Source organism: Gastrolobium bilobum, unplaced genomic scaffold, assembly GCF_033153095.1.
Source record: "Gastrolobium bilobum isolate Gb01-03AN ecotype WA unplaced genomic scaffold, APGP_CSIRO_Gbil_v1 utg36521, whole genome shotgun sequence".
Classification (NCBI taxonomy): domain Eukaryota; kingdom Viridiplantae; phylum Streptophyta; class Magnoliopsida; order Fabales; family Fabaceae; genus Gastrolobium; species Gastrolobium bilobum.
In genome coordinates this window covers 107,792-118,390 of record NW_026899958.1, presented here as the reverse complement: position 1 = coordinate 118,390, position 10,599 = coordinate 107,792, and the positions used below count along the sequence as shown (strand labels likewise).

The window sequence follows — 10,599 nt, the reverse complement described above, 5'->3', positions numbered from 1 at the left end:
ATTAAATAAGTATTATTACCAGTGATTGTAATCAGTCTCAAGGTGGAGGAGATTGTAGAAATTATATATACTAAACATACGGTGTTGACAGAGAACAATTATACACATAAATTGTAAACAGAAAAAAGAAAATGAAATAAAAATGAAGACACAAATTTATCATAATTTATCCGATGTAAGTTACATTCAATAATATTTATCTATATTCTTCTTATAGCACTCGTTACAAAGAATCTGCTTACCAGATTCAAAAACTATATTCTTTTTATTGCACTCCTTACAAAGAGTCTATTTATAACGAGAATATAAATAGACTCAAAAATCATAATTAACACAATTATTCATGAACGCAAATCAATATTATTAAAAAAAGAAAAAGAAAATAAAATAAAAGTAAACAATCATAGCATGTCTTGACAATCCTGGGAGCGCTGCCCCTTTATATACAAGGGAATAAATATTTAATGCATCTGTCCATTTATTTTGTAACATATGAAAAAAAAAATCACATCATCTAAAAAGAAGTAGATAATATCATTTTTTTCTGTTTACCTATCATAAAATGATTGGACAGATGTACTAAATTTCTGGTGCATCTGAAAATTTATTCCTGCTTAATTTTTTCATGGAATGGATTTTTTTATGTGAAAAAATGATCATGTTATTTGATCACATTTATTTATTTAAAAATTATACATTTTTTTTTCTCTCTCTTATCTCATCATCAATAAATAATTATGATCAAATAATATGACTGCATGATCCCTTCTTCACATAGAGTATCTAGTCCGATTTTCTATTCATCCCGTATTCCCGTGAACAAAAATCATCATTTCAATATACCCCATGTGAAGGAAGATTTTTTATGCCCTTAATGGCAGCCAATAAAAGCAGGAGGTTTTTTTTTTTTTTTTTCGTGTGTGTGAAAGGATAATGGGAATTTTGCAGATTTGAAAAATCGAAAAAGAGATAGCACATAGTCAAAATGCCAAGGCGGTTGTATTGTACACAAAACTTTTGAAAAAAATAAAAAATAATTAATGTCAAGGGGCTACGTAATACGTACGTTGACTTCAGACTGTGATAAACGTACGGTTAGGATCTAAAAAGCGAACCAGAACAAAACAAACTTGTCTTTTCCTTGCTCTCATTTATGCGTCGGGGTCAAGAGTCAAGAGTCTTCTATTTTGATTTTTAATTTTTTTTTTTTTTTTTTAGAAAAAAAGAAAAGTATAAACCGCGGAGAATTGAAGTTTTTTTTTTTTTTTTTTTCTTAGAAGTTTTATAAAGTATAATAAGCTATAAAGTGCCTTTGTTTGCACGAAACCCAACTTCAATCATTAATAGAAAGTACAACATATAGTACCGGTTCCGTAACTCCTTCACCCCATTTCGTATCTCTGAAATCTGAATAGAATTTCTCTGTTCATATTGCATCGCTTTTCCTCTGTTCCCACCCATCATCGGTTCGTCCATTTATTACTAACAATTGAAAACACAATTCCAAAGCTGTCAAATTAAGAAGCAGCCATGGCAGGAGGAAGCGAAGGAAGAAACTTAGAGGAAACGCCTACATGGGCCGTCGCCGTTGTTTGTTTTGTTTTGCTTTTTATCTCTATAACCATCGAGCACATCATCCATCTCATTGGAAAGGTATAAGTACCATTATTTACTTAATAGTTCTAATTTATTATATAATGAAGCTTTAAGTTATTAATCACATGAAATAGTGTAATTTATAATTATGTCCCTATTTATATATATAATATAGATAGGTGTGTGTATTAATTAACAAAAAAACATGTTTATGCAAGCAGTGGTTGAAGAAGAAGCACAAAAGAGCTCTGTATGAGTCACTTGAAAAGATCAAATCAGGTTTGAGTTTTACCCGGCTCATAATTCAATATACCCTTACGTTGTTGAACTCTCAAATCGAGAAAGCTTATATAATTAATGACGTATGAAAAGTGTTTAAATTGGTCATATAAATGATTTAATGGGTTGTTGCAGAGCTTATGTTATTGGGGTTCATATCGTTGCTCCTAACGGTAGGACAAGGTCCAATATCAAGGATATGTATATCAGAAAAAGTTGCAGGGACATGGCACCCCTGCAGAGATGAGGAAGAGACCGGAGACTCGTCAAATGAAGAATCAGAACAAAAAATCACTGGTCGCAGATTACTAGCCGCGTTCTTTGGTTCGTACGAGGAAATTCCTCGACGTGTTTTGGCGGGAGGAGGAAGCGACAATTGTCCCGAGGTGTGTACCATTCTGTTATTGTTTTTATCATATACAATCTTTTTACCATGTTTTCAAACTTTATCATATGTGCAAATTGAAATCATCACGAAGTTGTGTACCCCATCATTTTGTCTTTCCTTATGTGCAGGACTATTTTTGAGTTTTGAACCTATTTTGTATTTGTTGATATGTTCGTAAATATTGTCTGTCGATATCATGTACGTTCATGTTTCATGAATCAATGAAAACGATTATAGTTTTAAATTTCTTTGGAAATAAAATCACTATTTAATTTCCAATATAGTATAAGTTTGTTTTCATCATCTGCCGAAATTTTTATTTAGAATAGACTAGAACATTAATAAGATTTGAAAAGTTGAAAATTCTGCTGATGCCAAAAACTTCACGGAAAGGGTCAATAAAAGCAGAAATTAAAAAAGAAAGAAGAAAAGGAAATGAAAAAGATTGAGAACGAAGGTGCATATGATATACTAAAAATATATATTACTGTTATGATTCACTTATCACTAATGTGCAGGGTAAAGTCCCGTTTGTGTCATCGGATGGTATTCATCAACTCCATATATTTATCTTCGTGCTGGCTGTTTTTCACGTCCTTTACTCTGTTCTCACTATGGCTCTAGGAAGATTAAAGGTAATTAATGAAGACATATTTCAATTTTCTTTTACTAAATTATATGCCTCCCTTTCTATATATATCTCCGAGTTTACTTAATTAATTGGTTGAATTATGACTCAATAGATGAAAAGGTGGAAGCGATGGGAAGAGGAAACCAAGACAGCTGACCATCAATTTTCAAACGGTCTGTCGTTTGTTTGTGTTTGAATAAATGTTACACACATACGTTATAGAATTATATATGTACATACATACATGCACATAATTGTATATTTATTAAGCGCCTTGTGTGTATATCACAGATCCCGAGCGGTTCAGATTTGCGAGGGATACATCATTTGGGAGAAGACACTTGAGTTTCTGGACCAAAAATTCTGTCCTCATTTGGATTGTAAGCCAAACCTATTTTTATATATGCTCTTAGTTTTCTGGATACATTAAGAAACATTCATCTTAATTAAAAAAATATTCTAATGAAAGTACTCATATATATGAAATATGAAACTCTTGTAGCTAGTCTCTATCCACTATATAGTTTGAAACTATATAGTATTAGTGAATGCATTTGCCCAAAAGCATTATGGCATTAGACTCTGCTCACACTTACACATTAATATGGCACGTCTAGGCTGAAAGCTCATATTATGTACATAGCTCAAAGCCTCAATGGAACATATATATCAGAGAAAGTTAATAAAAAATAATAAATTAAGGATACAGAGAAATAAAATGAAAAATGTCGCAATCGTCAAATTTAGAACGGAAAAATATCTTTCTAATGACTAATAAAAATTGAACAACGACATTCTAGAGAGGCAGCGCCGTTCGCTTGAGGACCTTTTTTTCGTGAATAATATTCTTGGCCTCTTGAAACAATGTTCTTCTCTTGAAATGGCCAACACCTAGCCGAAGTTCCTAGTGACATATTTATCTTTTTCACCAAAGAAAGGAGCTCTTTCTTTATTTATTTATTTATTTCTTAAATTATTTTGTTTTAAGAAAAATACAATAAAATATATATCGATATTCAAAGTAGCTGTTTAATTTGTCTCTCTCGTTACGTATTAATTTATTAAGCTCGTTTCTTTCTCTTGCACCTGATTGCAGGTTTGTTTCTTTAGGCAGTTTGTACGGTCAGTTCCTAAAGTGGATTACTTGACCTTGAGACATGGATTTATAATGGTAAATATATATAGTCTTCCTTTCTCACTAGTTTCACTTGTGACTTTCTTTAATCAAAAGAGTCAAAGACCATTAATCAATGGTATTGTTTCGGTTTGTAGTTTTCGAAAATAAAATGATTCGTTAATTTTTCTTTGTATTTATTTCACCTGGAAAAGCATGCTAGGAGATTACATTTTCTTAGTGTCTTTAACATCCAATGAATGACTTGAAATTTAATGTTGATTGATTCAGGCACATTTGGCTCCTCAAAGTCACTCGCAGTTTGATTTTCGGAAATATATAAAACGATCGTTGGAGGAGGATTTCAAAGTTGTTGTAGGAATCAGGTTTTGTGCATTATACCTCATCTCCTTTCGTATTTTGGGATTTGATGGTTTTAAATTCCTAAAGGAGATAGATATTCTGAGGTCACAGTTTATAAATTCTATTGGGCAGAAAGAGTCAGTTATAAAGTCTATTAATAATATGTGAAATTATACGTTTTTTCTCTGTATTAAAACTATATCCTTTAACCGCAAGGGTAGCTCAGTTAGCAACTGAGTTCCGTTTATTTGGATCCGAGATTCAAATCTTGACTCAAGTAAATTTTTGAAAAGTCTTTGGGGGCTAGATGACGTGTCTCTCTTCTCGAATGAGGGATTAGTTTTATGCTTCCTCCAATGGCGATGCTCAATGCACCTGCTGTTGTAATGAAAGGTAGCTTTCGGGGCCGTACTCCCAAAACTAGGTGATCGGAGGAGGTTGAATGTGTATACCTCCAAATAAAACAATATCCTTTATAACAAGACAATTAATAACTATGGTTAAGGTATTAAAATAAAAACAAAAAAATAAAAGTATTTAATATATTTTTTGAGTGATTAAAAGAATTTAATTAAGAATAGAAGAATGTTATATTTACAAATTTTTTTTTTTTACAAACTACACAATGTCTTACCGGTAAAACACTCTTAAACAAAGTCTTACCAGTAATACATATTATAGTTTGTAAAAAAAAAAATTATCAATATAGCCCTCCTCTTAAGAATATGAAATACTTCTTAATTAAACAAGCAATAGAAATACTTCTTAATTAAACAAGCAATAGATTTTTTTTCCTTGCTTTCTAGTGTGACACACACACATATATAAGCTAATGTTTTAGTCTCTATATAAATTTTAAAAAGTCATATTATAATTAACTGTTCTCTTTCTGATTATTGCAGTCCTCCATTCTGGTTCATCGCAGTGGTGTTTCTCCTCTTTAATACTCATGGTAATCAAATACGTCTTATAACGCGCTGACAAAGTATTTGACTCATCATTATCTGTATAAATGCACTTATCTCTATGTATGTCATATGTGAATGGACAGGCTGGTACTCTTATCTATGGATGCCATTTATTCCTTTGATTGTAAGCACATGCAATATGGCTACTTTATAATTTTGGTTCAATTTCATATATATATATATATAGTGATCGATAATCATATTAATCCATTATACTCTTGTAATGTCCACAAAATGCAGATCCTCCTATTAGTCGGAACCAAGCTGCAAGTAATCATAACTGAGATGGGACTAAGAATTCATCAAGGAGGAGTGGTTCTGAAGGGCGTGCCGTTGGTGCAGCCAGGGGATCACCTGTTCTGGTTTAACCGACCCGGCATAATTCTCAACCTCATCAATTTTGTCCTCTTTCAGGTACATATGCTACTTTTTTTAAGCAATTATTAGTTAATAATTAAATGAGTACTATATAACATCACTTTTGAATTATTAATATAATACGTATTAAGCAATGTAAGATAATATTTGTTTATTTATTTACTTTTCCTTTTCATTTATTTGAACAGAATGCTTTCCAGCTTGCTTTTTTTTCATGGAGTGCGGTATGTCATTCAAAATTAGTTCATTTTTCTCCTATTTGTTTTTTTTTTTTTTTATCTTTTTCCTATCTTGGTTTATATTTCGTTTTCTTTATCCGATGAAGCTGTTTCATTTTATTTTTTTTCCAACCGCAGCTTCAATTTGGTATTAGATCCTGTTTTCATTCGCATACGGAGGATGTGGTGATCAGAATCTCAATGGGGTGAGTCTCATTCCCACTCCTTCTTAACTCAAACACAACTTTACCAGCATTAATGTCAAGCTTATTGCAAATTAACCATTAATCAACATGGATTATTTCAGGGTGGTCATTCAAATCCTCTGCAGCTACGTTACTCTTCCTCTCTATGCTCTCGTGACACAGGTAACTTAATTAATACTAAATCCATGTTTCTTAATTTTTTTACTTTTCTAATCGAAGTCAACTCTTTTCTCAGCCTTTTGAAAGAAACCAATGCTAAAAAAACAAAAACAAATATATTACCAATTTTTTAATAAATTATTTATCATTCAATACGAGTGAAATATACATGAAAATCTTTGTGTTTAAGTCGCACATCACTATTACATGCAACTTATACAAAAAATTTGCACGCATCATGGAATATGCATTCAACCTCACGTGCAGATCTTTCAGGGAAGGAGACGTGGTTGATACATTTTGGTTTTTGTACAAATTACACGTAGCGTGATGTATGACTTAAATGCACTCACTCTAATACTGGTTACACTCACGTTAGATTGATAAGTAAATTACCAAAAAGTATATTTGATTTTCTTGGATTGCATCGGCCCATTATTCTCACATTCTAACATATGTAAATGGATTCAGTGTTTGTCATTTTAAATGACATAAGTTATGTCATTTTAGAAGAGAGATAGACACAGAAAAATAGAAATCATGAGAGAGAGAAAGTGAGTGGTTTCTTTTAATTTAAAATTTAAATTTTCTGTGTCTGTATCTCTCTTGAAATAACATAACTTTCTGTCATTCAAAATGACAAACACTTTTCCCTATGTAATCTATTTAATTTTCAGTCAGTTATTTTTTATGACTGCTTCAACTGTTGAGAAATTCTGATTTAAGAATTAATTGATTGTGGGCGTGAGAAACAGATGGGTTCAACGATGAAGCCAACAATATTCAATGACAGAGTAGCAGCGGCTCTACGGAATTGGCACCAGACCGCAAAGAAGCACGTGAAACAGAACCGTGGTGGGTCGTTGTCGGTGACACCAATGTCAAGCAGACCGACAACCCCGTCCCATCCTATGTCTCCGGTCCATCTGTTGCGATACTACCGGTCCGAAATGGACACCTTACCTGTCTCTCCAAGAATATCCAACTTCGACGCACCCTCGGACAACGATTCTCCCTCTGCTTCCAATTCCCACCATCACACATTGGAAATGGGTTACTTGTCACGTAATCATCAACTGCATACCAATGACCCCACCACCCAGCATGAGATTGTTGTTGCACCACGTAGCAAGGAATTTTCATTTGATAAAAGAACAACAAATAATTAAAATATTGGAAAACATTTTCTCATGTTGTGATTCTTCGATTTGTGTGCAAAACTTTTTTTTAATAAATATGAGATTCATCACTAGTTGAGTCATAACATGAGAATTCAATTTTAATGTAACATGATAAAATCAAATCTCTAAAAGCAAATATAACCCAAGGAAAAAAAAAAACATATGATGATGTTTGTCGTAGTTTAGAGGACAGCAAGAAATTTGGAACGGGTTGGTTTCATTAAATCTTGGTGATGTTGTTGGTGATGTTGTTTATTTAGTTTGTATAAATGGATTATTATGTTAAATTGATTAATTACTATATTTATAGAGCAGTTGCATAAGTTGACTCTCTCTTTTTTCCTGGCTAACGTTGAGTAATTGGCTTTCAATAGCTGGAAATGAAAAACCGTGGCTAATATTATTGAAGATATATATTTAAAAAAAATACTTGGTGATATATTATAATAATTTTTCTCATACTAGAATTTTACAAAATATAAAAGCATGTTTGTTTCTTAAATATATACTTTTATTAATTTCTTATTTTTTAAATTTTTTTGCAATTGAATTTTATATTAATTTTTTATGGGAGAATTTTATATTAATTTATTGTGCATGGTACGTCACTTTTTAGCCAAGTTGGTATTTAATTTTATATTATTAGTTATTGAGAAACATTGTACTTATTTGGCTAAAAAATTATGTGCCAAAAAAAAATACAAAATTCAGTTGCTCAAAAATGTAAAAAAATATGAAATAAGTAAAGTATATTTTATTTGAATTAATGTTAAATATTTATACAACATGCCATATAAGAATAAATCACGAAAACAAAACCGCACTTAATTTACTACTAAAAAATGCTTTTTTTTTACGGAAAATTCTTTTGAAAATGGTTAAAATTTCGTCGAAAATGAATTTTTTGATGGAATTATTGATGAAAACGAAATCGTCGAATAATTAATATAATTAAAAATAACCAGTTTCCCCTTTCACATTTCAATGCACAATTGCATTTCTAACAAACTTGAACTTGAGATCACTAATTATGTTGTAACACCCCTTTACCATTTCATCAACGGGCTTGGTGGTTCCAAGATGTAATGTGCATTGCAAAAGTGTAGGTGTAATAGAAGAGAAAAACATTGGCAGCTAAACGACAAGAACAACATTGTTGTTATGACAACCGTTGTCTGACTCTTGACTCTTTAGTTGGGTCATAATTATGGTTGCTTCCTACTGATTAGCTAGTATAGTGTACCCTTTTCATCTTCTTGGTTATAGTTTTGAAGTCCAGATGGATAATTCATCTTTCCTAAAGACACTTGAATTCAAAAATAAGATGCCACCAGATCCTCAGTCTTAAAGATTGATTTTCAAGTTATGATTCTATTATTAAACATGTAAAAGGAAACCAAAACACGATCCCAGATTTTTTATCGAGACCTCAAAGTACTGATCAAGTCATTTCCAAGATAAACATTTTTCTTCTGATATTCATGAATATTCCTTTATCCATGTCAGCCAAATATAAAAAAGATTTTCCTCTTGAATTTGGACAACCAGCTTCAGTTGTAGAGGTTAAAAAATTTGCTAAAGATTATTATTTCTATTACATCCACAAAACCATAAGAGAAAAAAATGTTACACTTGGAGTTTTTAATCCTGAAGTTCTTTATCTAGGAATGTTAGAAATATTCTGCCAACCAGGTTTTGATATATGTTAAGATACTCTTTAGAGTATATGGTGCCTTACAGTTCAATATTCAGTTCTTTTAGCTTTGAAGATGTTGGATACATATTAGATTCTCACTAATCCATATAAAGCAGATTACTTTCTGTGGACACTTCTAGAATGGTATTCTCCATTATCATGGAGGAAAAGAGAACTGTACAATATCATTTGTTCCAGAGATATCAATGGCAAAACACGTGGATAGATTGCAAAGGTAACCGTCATTGCAATTGTGTATCGTCCCTACTGGCAAAGATTAGATGGACTCTTGTGGTCTCAAAATATAGCTTATCTGTGGAATACATTTGAAGATTATCCAATAGACCTAAGCTATAAGATCAAATTGACCCAATAGCTTAAAGAGATAAATGGGCATGTTGTCACACTTGCTAGTCGAGCAGGCCCAAGTTCATCACAAGGCCCAAGTTCACCACAAGGCCCAATAGAGATTCATTCTCACAACACTATCGATGAGCCATATAAACTAGGAGAGTTCGATCCTTATCTTGATCGTTACTTTGTAGATTCTCCAGATCCAAATGTTGAGTCATGGATAATATTATTCAAGAAAAGGTGAATACAAACTAAGCTTGGTATCACACTTTCTATGGTAGTGTCAACTCAGAAGAAAAGAAAGAGCTCTGACACCCAGTGATGACTAGGAGACAAAGTCATTTTCAAGGAGCTATCTTAGTCAAAGATAGTTGTTAAGCGTCATTATCATATTTGCTTAATGGTGTGATTTGTCAAAAGTAGTTGGGTGATATGTTTTATCATATAAGGTAATGTGGTGATATGTCTTATCATGTTAGATGATGTGTCCTTTAAGAGTCATTATCTTAGGTGTGTTTTGTCAAAAGTTTACTTTTAGGTGTCGAGTAGTCATTATCTTGTCTATTTGTGATGCAAGTGATGAGTATGAGTCTTATCTTCTTTGCTTATAAAAGGAAGCTTATGGTATTATAAAATGAAGAGTGGGACTAAGATTGAATCATAAATAAAAGCTTGTGTATTTTTCTTGATGAATACATTCTAAGTTTCTCTTTTCTTTCTGAAAGCCTAGTAGAATATTCTTACTATGATTACCACCTCTTAGAGAGACATGTTCTGTCAAAAAGAAGCAAGTATGCTCTACACTTTCCCTTTTTAAGGTATCCTGTGTATCAGAAAGAAGACTTTGTAGTGATCCATGTGTTTTACGATTCTTTTATATTTAAGTATCTATGGGTGATTGTTGCTTGAGTCATCTGGAAAAGAGCTACAAGGTTGTGGGATGCCGTGGAATGCTTTGAATAAGGATGGTAGAGATGACTAACTCATAGATGGTTAAGGATTAGGAGGCTTTCGGCCATATAGGTTGGCTATTTTCAGTGTCTGGATTATGCATGATTTTTGTTCTGT

General features: G+C 32.1%; 1 protein-coding gene across 1 annotated transcript; it reads left to right on the top strand.

Annotated features, from left to right (window-relative positions):
* The first annotated feature begins 2,010 nt into the window (after positions 1–2,010).
* LOC133294376 (MLO-like protein 6) lies at positions 2,011–6,145 on the top strand. The gene is made up of 11 exons (XM_061493029.1): positions 2,011–2,261; positions 2,782–2,898; positions 3,007–3,067; positions 3,186–3,274; positions 3,991–4,065; positions 4,300–4,394; positions 5,274–5,323; positions 5,423–5,463; positions 5,580–5,753; positions 5,906–5,941; positions 6,074–6,145. The coding sequence occupies exons 1-11, from the start codon at positions 2,016–2,018 to the stop codon at positions 6,143–6,145; spliced, it is 1,056 nt and encodes a 351-aa protein (XP_061349013.1). The 5' UTR covers positions 2,011–2,015.
* The last annotated feature ends 4,454 nt before the right edge of the window (positions 6,146–10,599 follow it).